Source organism: Triticum urartu, chromosome 5A (assembly GCF_056163025.1).
Source record: "Triticum urartu cultivar PI428250 chromosome 5A, HENAU_Tu73, whole genome shotgun sequence".
Classification (NCBI taxonomy): domain Eukaryota; kingdom Viridiplantae; phylum Streptophyta; class Magnoliopsida; order Poales; family Poaceae; genus Triticum; species Triticum urartu.
In genome coordinates this window covers 77,547,888-77,562,711 of record NC_141877.1, presented here as the reverse complement: position 1 = coordinate 77,562,711, position 14,824 = coordinate 77,547,888, and the positions used below count along the sequence as shown (strand labels likewise).

Below are 14,824 nucleotides of genomic sequence, written 5' to 3'. Positions count from 1 at the left end.
CACGGTCAGCGGTCACACTCGATACAATGTGGCACTGAACTTCTATTTCAAAAACATGTGGCGCTGAATCTGTTGTCCGTACTGCTCGGTTAATATTGCTCGAGTCTGACTGTTACACAACAATCTCAGTCACTCTCAGAACTGAGAACTGAACCCACCAGTGTTGTATAGCAAAGCGCCAGCTGCATGAGTGTTGCAGTTGAACCACAATCGAGAAAATGTTAAACTGCTTTATCAAGCTATGGTTTTCAGTGGTTATTATTGCTTTAATACAATATTGATCTTCATATGCTATGTACCCCATCCTCACACCTGAAAATGTAGCTTCAATGCGACTCTGATGCTGGAGATGCTGCGGGGCAAGCGCATGCTGTTTGTCGGGGATTCGCTCAACCGTGGGCAGTACGTGTCGTTGGTCTGCCTCCTGCATCGGGCCATTCTTGAGAGCTCCAAGTCCATGGAAACATTTGACTCGCTCACGGTTTTCAGAGCAAAGGTATTCCCTTGCTTTCTAGACATAGCAGATGAACAGTGAGCAATACATAGCTTAATGAGCACTGAACTAAAAATTTTTTGTCAGTCAATGAACATACTGTGAACACCAAAGATTATATTATATGTCTACAAGCAACATAATCCCAACTTCATGGATGTTTTCATCTAAATGCCTTGATCTTAAAAATTCTTATTTTTTCAGAGCAAAAGTACAAGAACCTAGTTTTTTTCACTGGGCAGATGAACATCGCAATACATAACTCAATAAGCACTGCACTGAACCTATTTTCAGTCAATAAACATACTGTGAACACCAAAAGATTGCTATATATGTCAACTCACAACAAACTCCCTCGTTTCTTTTTACATGGTAGATGAACAGTGCAATACATAACTCAATAAGCACTCACTGAACCTATTTTTCAGTCAATGAACATACTATGAACACCAATAGATAACTATATATCTCAGCAAGCTACAAACACCCAAGTTTATGAATGTTCTCATCCAAATGACTTGATCTTAAAACTCACAGTTGACTCGCTGACAGTTTTCAGAATAAAGATTTCCCATTTTTTTCACACAACAACATTTAATTCAGGTGGAGGTGAGTGCGGGTTGATTAAAGGAAACGGCGGGGGTTTTATGCAAAAGTGCGTGCGCTGACCGGTTTAGCCACCTAGCAGCCAATTGTCGAGTTGTGATTGGCCTGGGACTAAATCATCACATGAGGTGCAAGTCGGGGTATGATGGAGTCAAGTTTTGCAAGTTTGAGACTAAATCATCACATTGTGTGCAAGTTAGGATACCTGAGGTGCTGTTACCTCTTAACTGAAACTTCAGGTGTAGTTCTAGCTTAGCTTAGTTCTTGCGTGCTCAGTGCTCACAAGCGTCTCCAAATTAATTAGCTTGACCAAACTAATACAGTCCAAGTCTTTTAATTACCAAGCCTAGTGTACAACTTTCTTAGGCAGCCACGGCAAACTGTGAGTGTGAAGTGGCGTCGCCCGAATCAAAGGTGGTGTTTTCCTGGCGTGGCAGCTGAAATGTGTTCTCACCCAACTGGTCGCTGGCTCACGGAGAACAGATTCTAACCTTTCACTGTCACTCCTAGTCAATTTCAGAGGACTTGCGCCACTACTAATCTTCTTTACCGTCCCCCTCTCTCTCTCTCTCTAGAAACTGCGGCTGAGCTAGTTGATTTCAGACCGAAACCGGCAAAGTTAGGGCACAAACCCAAATTTTAATTTCGGGTCGTCATCGACACCCCTCAAAAAAGAAAAATCTCCCATCACCATCTGTGCGTGAGCAGTGCGTGCGAGAGGAAAAAACAAAGACAAAAAGGCGGCGCTGACACGTGAAACCATGTCCTCCGGCTACCCGTTTCCGTAATAAACAGCAACCCGGGGTACTAAAATCAATAATTTAGCTCCCCGACACCGCCTATAAATGGCCCCTGCCTCGCCACCTTTCACACTCCCCTCACTCGCCCATCCATCGCTCGCTCACTCAGCTCCGCACACGAAGCTCTCAAGAAGAAGTCCGATCGATCTTGCCATGGCCTCCAGGGTGTCCAAGAGCCCCCCTTCGTCTCCGCCCCCGGCGGCGGCGCAAGAAGACGAGGGGGACGCGGCGGCGGTGCGGGTGACGAGCCGGCTGTACCTGCACAGGCCCGGGCCCGGCGCGGGGCCGCTGGAGAAGGACGCCGTGCTCCGCCGCATCCGCCACCGGAGGCGCGCCAACCGCCTCCGGGACACGCTGCGCTCGCTCCTCGTCCTGCAGCAGCAGCAGCCCACGGCGCCGGAGCAGGAGGACGCCTTCACGTCTCCGTAGCCGCGCGCGGAAACCCCCCGGACCTTCTGGATCTCCTCCCTCTCCGTGGCGCACACTCTGCCTCGTGTACCGCTGCTGCCTCGCACACGCACGTTCGACGGTGACCACGGGCGGCTGCGAATTCGATGAGCATTGATGTGTCCCATGCTTTTCTTTTTATGGTACCACTGTACTAGTAGTATACTTGTGTTTGTGTGTTTGTGTATTTGTGTAGGAGTGGTACTACTACTAATTCAGTGTGTAAGTCCCTTAATTATTGCATGGATGCAAAGGAGTAACCGAGTCTGTTTCTGTTCAAATTATTTACCTAGGAGTAATAATGTCAGGTGTAATGGCAAGAATAAAAATCAGCTCCCTCCTTTGTCCCAGACAAGGGCTCCATTTTGGTTTCGATTCCATTATCCAAGTTGCAACTTGCTTAAGAAACCCTGTGGGTGGGTATATAGATTGATTGGAGAAACCACAGCCATTAAACTAAGTTGTTTCTAGACTGTTCCAATGGGTAACCGTTACTTCATCCGGGCCCAGCCATTATCTGGCAGCAGGAAATACTCTGCTTGTGACAATCAATCTCGTCTGCTTCAGCCAATGATATGATAAACAAGACGAGATAATCATGACTTTCTTGACAATGTGCTGTTCAAGTGCAACTTACCAAACTTTGCGATGACGCAAACAAATACAATTCACACCCATTGCACTTGTGCATGAGCACTAGTTGTTGTACTGTTGCACAAGATGATTACAGATGCATCTGAACAGTTGCAAGTTGAACAGAAACAAAAGGATAAAGCATCAAACTCAGATTGTTGATATGCAGATCAGCTAAGCAGATTATCTTTGTAAAGGTGCCAAATCATAAAAATTTTTGGTATCACTATCATTTGTCTGGATTCAAGAGTGTTACATATGGCACATGTGCCAACAACTTCATTTCGTGTGGAAATCTATCTTGTACAATTGGCCTTCCGAGTTCTAGAGATATTACGAGAGAGAACCTCATACGGACCATGCTATAAGATTGTTTTGAGTGTAGGGTTAGACTTTATGGCTGTTAGAATCCAGTAGCCTATCTGATTCTGAAGGCGGCATATCAGATGACAATTCAAAATTTTGCTTGGCTGTCATCTTGTTCCACTCATTCTCGACGCGGAAAAAGACCCACTGGAACCGCCTCACCATTTCCAGAGCTGTTATCGCAAACACTGTCAGGTAGTTGTGCCGAAGATGCGCCGAAAGCTTGTATGTCCATGTACACCGGAGAATGAGATTGCTACCTAACACCCAATAAAATACCTGTAGAGCAATCATGTAAGGATTAGTTCAGAAAATTAACAAGGTGTACTAGCTAAAACCATGTATGTGTTAAGAGTGTATACCCAGCTACGCCCGTAAAGAAGATTGCTCCATGCACTTGGGTTTTTGAACATGAAAATCCTGGTTAAAATGCTGCAATTATAGAGAAAGTCTTGTTAGCAACCAACAATTGATACGTAAGGACAGAGTAGAAAAGAAACTTTTGTAGAGAACGGCACCTCAAATCCCAATCACGCTTTATATCCCAGTAGAAGGAATACAGTGAATTCACAACACTGGAAATAAGCCACAGAGGGCGGTAAAAGCTAATCCATACGTCGGGAAATACATGATACTTGAGAGCTGATAAAAAGATCACAGGGACTGCTGTCGAGTACTTGAGTGCTGGATTTGGTACAAAGATGTTGGTAAGTGTCCAGAAATAGGTACAAAACATATGATCACAAGCTACAACTTGTTCTATTTCTAGGATTCTAAACATGTATAAGAAATAAACAATTAGAGCTGCAATATGGTGGTGATTAAATACCATTGAGAAGACAAGTTTTCTCCTTTGTATCCTTGTACTGTCGAAGACACTGGAAGAAACGACACAAATAAGGGAGTACCAGAACTAGAGGAATAGCTACAGAGTGGCTACCACAAATTGAATCTGCTTCAAACCAAGCAATTGTCGCGACCTGTAAAATATCATAATAACGATTACTTTTTGCAATACTTTGCAATCGTCAAGTAAACCAAGCAGTATGGATACTGCAGAAGACAATATGTGCATAGAACAAGAGAAACGGAGAGATTAACCTGACGATGGACCATGCGACAACCTGAACGTTCCAAATCTGAAAACACCTGCAAACAAATGCATCAATTGAGCAACATATTAGAAAGATCAAACTGAAAATGTCCACTCAGGACAGTCTAGAAGCTAGAAACAGTTCTCTACAAAACTAGGAAATAGTACATTGCAGATGCTCACGTAGTTAGGAGATAATTTTTCTTACATAAACTACAGTATATTACAGCCAACATGAGAACAGAAAATAATATAGTACATACTCCCTCCGTCCCAAAATAAGTGTCTCAATTATGTACTAACTCTAGTACAAAGTTGTACTAAGGTTGAGACACTTATTTTGGGACGGAAAGAGTATTAAACAAAAAAACCATGTCATACTATCTATAGCAGTAATTAGTTAAAACAAAGCAATGGGCAGCAAACACTTTAAATAAATGACTGCAAACTGTCTCCAATTGTTTACCAAAAATGACTGCATACCTTTGACATGGATGTAAAAATATCCGCCATAAAGAAGTCAGGGAATGTAATTGCCTGCGGAACAAGAGTACATTAAATCAATTCAAAATGTTATTTGATCAGATTTACTGGCTCCGCAAGCAAGGACAATCAGGTATATATAATAGCCACCACAGACCAAAATAATTTGTTTTGTCTATAGCATAGCTAAAAGCAAAACCTATCTAACATTACTGATTTTTTTTACAACTTACTTGTAATGGAAGTGCTATACGCCACATGGTCCTCAGAAAGAAAAAGCGTGATGATAAATAAAACATATCAAAAGGAGAAAGGAGGATCATCAGAAGGATAGCATACAAAAGGACCTGCAGACAGGCAGAATGATATGTCAATTCATAACCCAGCATTTAAAAAGTAATAATGCATCAGAGTAGAATAAATTGCATGGTTTATTGTTCCTAAGGGGAAGCGGGAGTAAGTGGATTGTGCATCATGCAGAACTTTAGAGCCCTTCAGTGTTACAAAGAAACCATCCGTATCTATGTGTGCACGTACATCAATTGATGGTTAACATATAATAGTATTGTACTAAGATGGGCAGTTCCACTTATTCGATTACAGGAGAATAGGTATAACTTTAAGGTAAAAGTGGCAATTGCATTAACATTCGCTGCTAGCAAAATGTATAATGAATATACTACTGTTCTGATCTTGCGACAGGATGTATGTTTCAATTCATCAATTAACACAACAGAGTCAGAGATACACAATGAGACATCCATTTTAGTATGTCAACAATTATCTTATCATTATACTGTTCCTTGGGAGAGCTCTGGGGATATTTATGTCCGAACTTGATTACTGATAACTGATAAGCACCACCACAAGTATAACCAAGAGTAATGTACAGAACAAAAGGTCCCATGAGCAAATCATAGAATTAACAACTTAATGAGCTCAAGATATTACACTGGTTGAGATGCAGCAAGAGACACTTCACCATGTGAATACAGATATAGGTAAGCTGTCATACTTGTTGGAACAACTAAAGTCAGCCAAGTAGCACACTGCCAATGGAGGAAAATAAGTGTTACTTAAGCAGAATAATATGCCAGAGTACATGTAACATGAAAAATTATACAATATTATGTCAGCATAAAAGAAATGGACAGGACAAAAACACGATACAGTTTAAAGAAAAGAGAGCCAACTTCAAAACACCAGCCCATCAGTACTCGACTTTAGAAAGTGCAATAGGCACAGACTAACCTATTCTCAAAATAAATATTCTGGTGACGCATGTTCATCCAGACACTAAAGTGGGGATTATATATATATTACTTACATTGGAAAGCAAGATAAACACGGTTGCTTAGAAATGTTATGTATAGTTGTACTACAAAAATATAATGGACTGGGAACTACAAGTATTGTTGAGAGCTTAACACCACCATCCATAAATTTCGCGCTACCGTAACAACCATATGCCGTAGACATTGCTTAAAACTGTATGCAGCAAACGCTATATGGATCAATACTCCATAAAGCTTATAGGCTATGGATAGGCATGTCAATGTAAATGCATTCAAACAGGAGATGAAATGGATATCGCAAACAAGATAAATAGGCATACCCTCCATATTTCTCGGTGTGATAAATGTGTCTGTGAAAGATCAAACACCTTCGCATAATTTACTGATGATTGTGCGAAAACCCACAAATTTACTCCCCATAACCAAATCATCAGTGCCTACAATAGGAACACAAAGCACAGTTACATGCATGACTAATTATTTTGCATACACGGTTATTAAGAGTTGAGTATGCCACATGTACAACAACAAAAAGAAACCCACCACTAGAAGGAGAGGATTATAGTATAAGAAAGCCTCGTATAAAAATAAGTCTCGCAGATCAACACTCATTCTCATAACCGAGTCCCACCCTATCTGCAGTTCCAAGAGCATAAACGATTAACAAACCACATGAAGCTGAATTCGTACATTACAAAAGCTATTGATTGAGTAACACTGACCTTGCAACAGCACAAACCCCATAGGAGAAACAATATAACCTGGAAAAGGGACATACTCGTAAGCAATTTGAGAAGTAAAATGTAGATCAGGCAGATGAGGAATCAAGAGAACAGGGTAATTTGAGTACAATTGGTTAGTGGTTACAGAATAAAGGAGCAATAAAATACATGATGCCACAGAATAGAATTAGATATGGACAGGTAAATATGTTAGTGTCTCTTGGAGTAAATTACAGGGTAAATAAGTAAAAAGAAGCAGCAGCTCCAACTCAAAATGGTGATGCTAAAAGGCCACTTTATCTTCTGTGACTAAGCTAGAAGGCTTTTCCTAGACATGTACTGAGAAATACTATCAAATATCGAGACGCTAACATCAAAGTAGTGTTCACGTGTTCAACTGTTCAAGTATCATCATGTAAAACAAAGGCATATCCTAGAGTAGTAGAGATTTACACATGGCATGATTTTTGTCACTATTACAAAGTTTACGCAATCGAGAGGGGGGCGTCAGATGCGTTGGCTTGTCACTTAATTTCCTTACAAACATGGCATCCGCTGCAAACAATGCGCATAACGGCGGCCGCACGCAGCACACTTGCGACACATCAGAAAGTAAATTAGGCATGTAGCGCCCGTCGAAATGCTGCGAAGGCTACCTTGACCCGCCAGAGGAAGAGCGGCGAAGGGATGATCGCCACGGCGGGGATCGCCGACACGCCCTTCATCTCGGCGCCGGCCCTGACCCTCCGCGCGCGCACTCGGTCGCACAGGCGCCTGCGTCTTCGAACGAACCCTGCGCACGGCAGCAGAACAGAATCAGCCTCGCTGCTGCATCAGCGCAATAGCAGGCAGGCTGGCAGGCGACGGAGTCCACGAGAGCCGAAGCTGATCGGATCGAGCAGAGGCGCTCACCGAGGATCGACAGCCCGTATCGCGGCCGGCCGGGGCAGCAGGGGAGGAGGGAGGAGCCGTGCCGTCCGTCGGATTGGCGCAGGCCCCTCCAGCTCTCCGGGGAGGCTGCGGGAGAGGTGGAGGCTTTCCGCCGGAACGGGGCGCGCGGGCGGGCGGGCGGCGGCGTGGCAGGGAATGGCGAGATCTGCGAGGGTGGGCAGGGGTGAAGACTGAAGAGGGGGAGGAGAAGCCGTAGGAAGGGGAGAAAGGGGAGAAAGGGGCGCGCGGAAGGTGAGGGAGGGAGGCGCCGACTTGGAGCTTGACGTGTAGGCGAACCACGGGGGATCTCTGAATTTTCTATCGACTTTAGCACTGGTGGTGGTGGTGGTAGAGGAGTGCTTTATTCCGTGATGATCTGTTGCTGTTCTTTGGCTTGGAAGACGGAAGGAACGTGGGAGTTGACACGTCCGGCGTCCTGCGGTGTAGGGCATATGGGGATGGTACTTCCGGCGGATCTAGATTCCGCCGCGAACGGGCGCTTACAGTGACGTGCTTGGTGCGATCTTTTTCTCGCTCGAGATTTAATAGTACTAGAACAATGTATGTGCGTTCTAATAGGATATAAATGTTCTAGTACGTTAGTTTGTGATTTATCTGTTAATAATAATATGATTGTGTTAATAAATGTTCATCAGATTCTGACCATGAATTACCTTATATTAGCACAAATGCCCGTGCGTTGCAACGGGAAAAAATAATGATTCCTGTCAATCAAGATTGGCCGGGTCAAGGAACAGTGTCGTGAAAGAATGGTTGCTACTAACAAAAAATGATGGATCATTTGAGAATCGTGGTGTGAGCTCGAGAGGGGTATGAGTCCGAGTAAATTAATTTGACTGATCAACATTAACTATAGAATTATCTCTAATGGATAAGAGGTGGCAATTTCAATTTTGAAGGGAAACTACATTGAGAGGCTATCTGAGCAACTTACTACACACTCGACCCAACCCGATGTACTCGAGTTCGTTGGTTGACACCCCCCCCCTCACCTAACGACTTCGATGTAAATCTATGAACAACACCGGCTTCATAATCGAGCACCCTTGCATTGCCATTGACAGCTCACTCAAGGGCTAGCTACGTGCTAGTGCTCCAAATCTTCTATCAAAAACTCCCATGCCCACCGTCGTCGATGCTCACACAGTCACAAGCATTCGATTCCATTGTAAGGGCTGCTTTGTTATGGGCAAACTGTTAGACATGTACTCCCTCTGTAAACTAATATAAGAGTGTTTAGATTGTTGGAAATATGCCCTAGAGGCAATAATAAAATGGTTATTATTATATTTCTTTGTTCATGATAATTATTTATTGTTCATGCTATAATTGTGTTATCCGGAAATCGTAATACATGTGTGAATACATAGACCACAACACGTCCTTAGTGAGCCTCTAGTTGACTAGCTCGTTGATCAAAAGATAGTCATGGTTTCCTGACTATGGACATTAGATGTCATTGATAACGGGATCACATCATTAGGAGAATGATGTGATGGACAAGACCCAATTCTAAGCATAGCTCAAAGATCGTGTAGTTCGTTTGCTGTAGCTTTTCTGAATGTTAAGTATCATTTCCTTAGACCATGAGATTGTGCAACTCCCGGACACCGTAGGAGTGCCTTGGGTGTGCCAAACGTCACAACGTAACTGGGTGACTATAAAGGTACATTACAGGTATCTTCGAAAGTGTCTGTTGGGTTGGCACAAATCGAGACTGGGATTTGTCACTCCGTATGACGGAGAGGTATCTCTGGGTCCACTCGGTAATGCATCATCATAATGAGCTCAATGTGATCAAGTGGTTGATCACGGGATCATGCATTATGGTACGAGTAAAGTGACTTGCCGGTAACGAGAGTGAACAAGGTATTGGGATACCGACGATCGAGTCTCGGGCAAGTAACATACCGATTGACAAAGGGAATTGTATACGGATTGATTGAATCCTCGACATCGTGGTTCATCCAATGAGATCATCGAGGAGCATGTGGGAGCCAACATGGGTATCCAGATCCCGCTGTTGGTTATTGATCGGAGAGTCATCTCGGTCATGTCTGCATGTCTTCCGAACCCGTAGGGTCTACACACTTAAGGTTCGGTGACGCTAGGGTTGTTAGGAAGACTTGTATATGATTACCGAATGTTGTTCGGAGTCCCGGATGAGATCCCGGACGTCACGAGGAGTTCCGGAATGGTCCGAAGGTGAAGATTTATATGTAGGAAGTTGTCATACGGTCACCGGAAAGGTTCGGGGGCATATCGGTATTGTACCAGGGCCACCGGAGGGGTTCCGGGGGTCCACCGGGAGGGGCCACCTCTCTCAGAGGGCCTAATGGGCTGTAGAGGAAAGGGAACCAGCCCTACATGGGCTGGCTGCATCCCCCCTTGGGCCCATGCGCCTAGGGTTGGGGAGGAAACCCTAAAGGGGGCGCCCCCCCTTGCTTGGGGGGCAAGCCCCCTCCCCTTGGCCGCCGCCCCCCTCCTCTAGATCTCATCTAGAGGGGGCCGACCCCCTTCCTCCTTCCCCTATAAATAGAGGGGCAAGGGGAGGGCTGCACAGAACATCCAAGGCGCAGCCCCTCCCCTCCCCAACACCTCTCCTCCTCCGTAAGAGCTTGGCGAAGTCCTGCCGGAGTACTGCAGCTTCACCACCACCACGCTGTCGTGCTGCTGTTGGAGCCCTCTTCCTCAACCTCTCCCTCCTCCTTGCTGGATCAAGGCGCGGGAGACGTCCTCGCTCCGTACGTGTGTTGAACGCGGAGGTGCCGTCCGTTCGGCGCTAGGATCTTCGGTGATTTGGATCACGACGAGTACGACTCCATCAACCCCGTTCTCTTGAACGCTTCCGCTCGTGATCTACAAGGCTATGTAGATGCACTCCTCTCTCCCTCGTTGCTAGATGACTCCATAGATAGATCTTGGTGATACGTAGAAAATTTTAAAATTCTGCTACATTCCCCAACAGTGGCATCATGAGCTAGGTCTATGTGTAGTTTCTATGCACGAGTAGAACACAAAGTAGTTGTGGGCGTCGATATTGTCAATTTGCTTGCCGTTACTAGTCTTATCTTGATTCGGCGGCATCGTGGGATGAAGCGGCCCGGACCGACCTTACACGTACGCTTACCGAGACTGGTTCCACCGACTGACATGCACTAGTTGCATAAGGTGGCTGGCGGGTGTCTGTCTCTCCCACTTTAGTCGGATCGGATTCGATGAACATGGTCCTTATGAAGGGTAAATAGAAATTGGCAATTCACGTTGTGGTTTTGGCGTAGGTAAGAAACGGTCTTGCTAGAATCCTATAGCAGCCACGTAAAAAAAACTTGCAACAACAATTAGAGGACGTCTAACTTGTTTTTGCAGCAAGTGTTTTGTGATGTGATATGGCCAAAGGATGTGATGAATGATATATGTGATGTATGAGATGATCATGTTCTTGTAATAGGAATCACGACTTGCATGTCGATGAGTATGACAACTGGCAGGAGCCATAGGGGTTGTCTTTATTTATTTATGACCTGCGTGTCAACATAAACGTCATGTAATTACTTTACTTTATTGCTAAAGCGTTAGCCATAGTAGTAGAAGTAATAGATGACGAGACAACTTCAAGAAGACACGATGATGGAGATCATGGTGTCATGCCGGTGATAACGATGATCATGGAGCCTCGAAGATGGAGATCAAAAGGAGCAAATGATATTGGCCATATCATGTCACTGTTTGATTGCATGTGATGTTTATCATGTTTTACATCTTATTTGCTTAGAACGACGGTAGCTTAAATAAGATGATCCCTCGTAATAATTTCAAGAAAGTGTTCCCCCTAACTGTGCACCGTTGCGAAGGTTCGTTGTTTCGAAGCACCACGTGATGATCGGGTGTGATAGATTCTAACGTTCGAATACAACGGGTGTAAGCCAGATTTACACACGCAATACACTTAGGTTGACTTGACAAGCCTAGCATGTACAGACATGGCCTCGGAACACAGAAGACCGAAAGGTCGAGCATGAGTCGTATAGAAGATACGATCAACATGAAGATGTTCACCGATGTTAACTAGTCCGTCTCACGTGATGATCGGACACGGCCTAGTTAACTCGGATCATATTATACTTAGATGACTGGAGGGATGTCTATCTGAGTGGGAGTTCATTGAATAATTTGATTAGATGAACTTAATTATCATGAACTTAGTCTAAAATTTTTACAATATGTCTTGTAGATCAAATGGCCCACGTTGTCCTCAACTTCAACGCGTTCCTAGAGAAAACCAAGCTGAAAGACGATGGCAGCAACTATACGGACTGGGTCCAGAACCTGAGGATCATCCTCATAGCTGCCAAGAAAGATTATGTCCTAGAAGCACCGCTAGGTGACGCACCCGTCCCACAGAACCAAGACGTTATGAACGCTTGGCAGTCACGTGTTGATGATTACTCCCTCATTCAGTGAGGCATGCTTTACAGCTTAGAACCGGGGCTCCAAAAGCGTTTTGAGAGACACGGAGCATATGAGATGTTTGAAGAGCTGAAAATGGTTTTTCAAGCTCATGCCCGGGTCGAGAGATATGAATTCTCCGACAAGTTCTTCAGCTGTAAGATGGAGGAAAATAGTTCTGTCAGTGAGCACATACTCAAAATGTCTGGGTTGCATAACCGCTTGACTCAGTTGGGAGTTAATCTCCTGGATGACGCGGTCATTGACAGAATCCTTCAGTCGCTTCCACCGAGCTACAAGAGCTTTGTGATGAACTTCAATATGCAGGGGATCGAAAAGACCATTCCCGAGGTATATTCAATGCTGAAATCAGCAGAGGTAGAAGTCAAAAAGGAACATCAAGTGTTGATGGTGAATAAAACCACTAAGTTCAAGAAAGGCAAGGGTAAGAAGAACTTTAAGAAGGACGGCAAGGGAGTTGCCGCGCCCGGTAAGCAAGCTGCTGGGAAGAAGCCAAAGAATGGACCCAAGCCCGAGACTGAGTGTTTTTATTGCAAGGGAAGTGGTCACTGGAAGCAGAACTGCCCCAAATACTTAGCGGACAAGAAGGCCGGCAACACGAAAGGTATATGTGATATACATGTAATTGATGTGTACCTTACCAGTACTCGTAGTAGCTCCTGGGTATTTGATACCGGTGCGGTTGCTCACATTTGTAACTCAAAGCAGGAGCTGCGGAATAAGCGGAGACTGGCGAAGGACGAGGTGATGATGCGCGTCGGGAATGGTTCCAAGGTCGATGTGATCGTCGTCCGCACGCTACCTCTACATTTACCTACGGGATTAGTTTTAAACCTCAATAATTGTTATTTAGTGCCATCTTTGAGCATGAACATTGTATCAGGATCTCGTTTAATTCGAGATGGCTACTCATTTAAATCCGAGAATAATGGTTGTTCTATTTATATGAGAGATATGTTTTATGGTCATGCTCCGATGGTAAATGGTTTATTCTTAATGAATCTCGAGCGTAATGCTACACATATTTATAGTGTGAATACCAAAATATGTAAGGTTGATAATGATAGTCCCACATACTTGTGGCACTGCCGCCTTGGTCACATATGTGTCAAACGCATGAAGAAGCTCCATGCAGATGGACTTTTAGAGTATCTTGATTACGAATCATTTGACACATGCGAACCATGCCTCATGGGTAAAATGACCATGACTCCGTTCTCAAGAACAATGGAGCGAGCAACCAACTTATTGGAAATCATACATACTGATGTGTGCGGTCCAATGAGTGTTGAGGCTCGTGGTGGCTATCGTTATGTTCTCACCCTCACTGATGACTTGAGTAGATATGGGTATGTCTACTTAATGAAACACAAGTCTGAGACCTTTGAAAAGTTCAAAGAATTTTAGAGTGAGGTTGAGAATCAACGTGACAGGAAAATCAAGTTCTTGCGATCAGATCGTGGGGGAGAATACTTGAGTCACGAATTTGGCACACACTTAAGAAAATGTGGAATAGTTTCACAACTCATGCCGCCTGGAACACCTCAGCGTAATGGTGTGTCCGAACGTCGTAATCGCACTCTATTAGATATGGTGCGATCTATGATGTCTCTTACCGATTTACCGCTGTCATTTTGGGGCTATGCTTTAGAGACTGCCGCATTCACTTTAAATAGGGCTCCGTCAAAATCTGTTGAGACGACACCGTATGAATTATGGTTTGGGAAGAAACCTAAGCTGTCGTTTCTAAAAGTTTGGGGATGCGATGCTTATGTCAAGAAACTTCAACCTGAAAAGCTCGAACCCAAGTCGGAAAAATGCGTCTTCATAGGATACCCTAAAGAAACTGTTGAGTATACCTTCTACCTCAGATCCGAAGGCAAGATCTTTGTTGCCAAGAATGGGTCCTTTCTAGAGAAAGAGTTTCTCTCGAAAGAAATAAGTGGGAGGAAGGTAGAACTTGATGAAGTATTACCTCTTGAACTGGTAAGTGGCGCAGCTCAAGAAAATGTTCCTGAGGTGCCTGCACCGACTAGAGAGGAAGTTGATGATGATGATCATGAAACTTCAGATCAAGTTGCTACTGAACTTCGTAGGTCCACAAGGACACGTTCCGCACCAGAGTGGTACGGCAACCCTGTCTTGGAAATCATGTTCTTAGACAACGGTGAACCTTCAAACTATGAAGAAGCGATGGCGGTCCCAGATTCCGACAAATGGCTGGAAGCCATGAAATCCGAGATAGGATCCATGTATGAAAACGAAGTATGGACTTTGACTGACTTGCCCGTTGATCGGCGAGCCATAGAAAATAAATGAATCTTTGAGAAGAAGACAAACGCGGATGGTAATGTGACCATCTATAAAGCTCGGCTTGTCGCTAAGGGTTATCGACAAGTTCAAGGGGTTGACTACGATGAGACTTTCTCACCCGTAGCGAAGCTGAAGTCCGTCCGAATCATGTT

General features: G+C 44.4%; 2 protein-coding genes across 2 annotated transcripts; one reads left to right on the top strand and one right to left on the bottom strand.

The window, feature by feature from the left end:
- Nucleotides 1–1,963: 1,963 nt before the first annotated feature.
- Nucleotides 1,964–2,606, top strand: LOC147970336 (uncharacterized). Its single transcript, XM_087525551.1, has one exon. It carries the CDS (start codon nucleotides 2,053–2,055, stop codon nucleotides 2,326–2,328), a length of 276 nt encoding a protein of 91 aa, XP_087381677.1. The 5' UTR covers nucleotides 1,964–2,052; the 3' UTR covers nucleotides 2,329–2,606.
- A 578-nt stretch (nucleotides 2,607–3,184) lies between these two features.
- Nucleotides 3,185–8,196, bottom strand: LOC125507940 (uncharacterized). The gene is made up of 13 exons (XM_048672472.2): nucleotides 7,851–8,196; nucleotides 7,595–7,731; nucleotides 6,939–6,977; nucleotides 6,760–6,852; nucleotides 6,537–6,653; nucleotides 5,875–5,970; nucleotides 5,155–5,268; nucleotides 4,922–4,975; nucleotides 4,447–4,494; nucleotides 4,175–4,325; nucleotides 3,864–4,029; nucleotides 3,708–3,777; nucleotides 3,185–3,624 (listed from the first exon to the last, which is right to left on the bottom strand). Exons 2-13 carry the CDS (start codon nucleotides 7,661–7,663, stop codon nucleotides 3,367–3,369), a joined length of 1,275 nt encoding a protein of 424 aa, XP_048528429.1. The 5' UTR covers nucleotides 7,664–7,731; nucleotides 7,851–8,196; the 3' UTR covers nucleotides 3,185–3,366.
- Nucleotides 8,197–14,824: the final 6,628 nt, after the last annotated feature.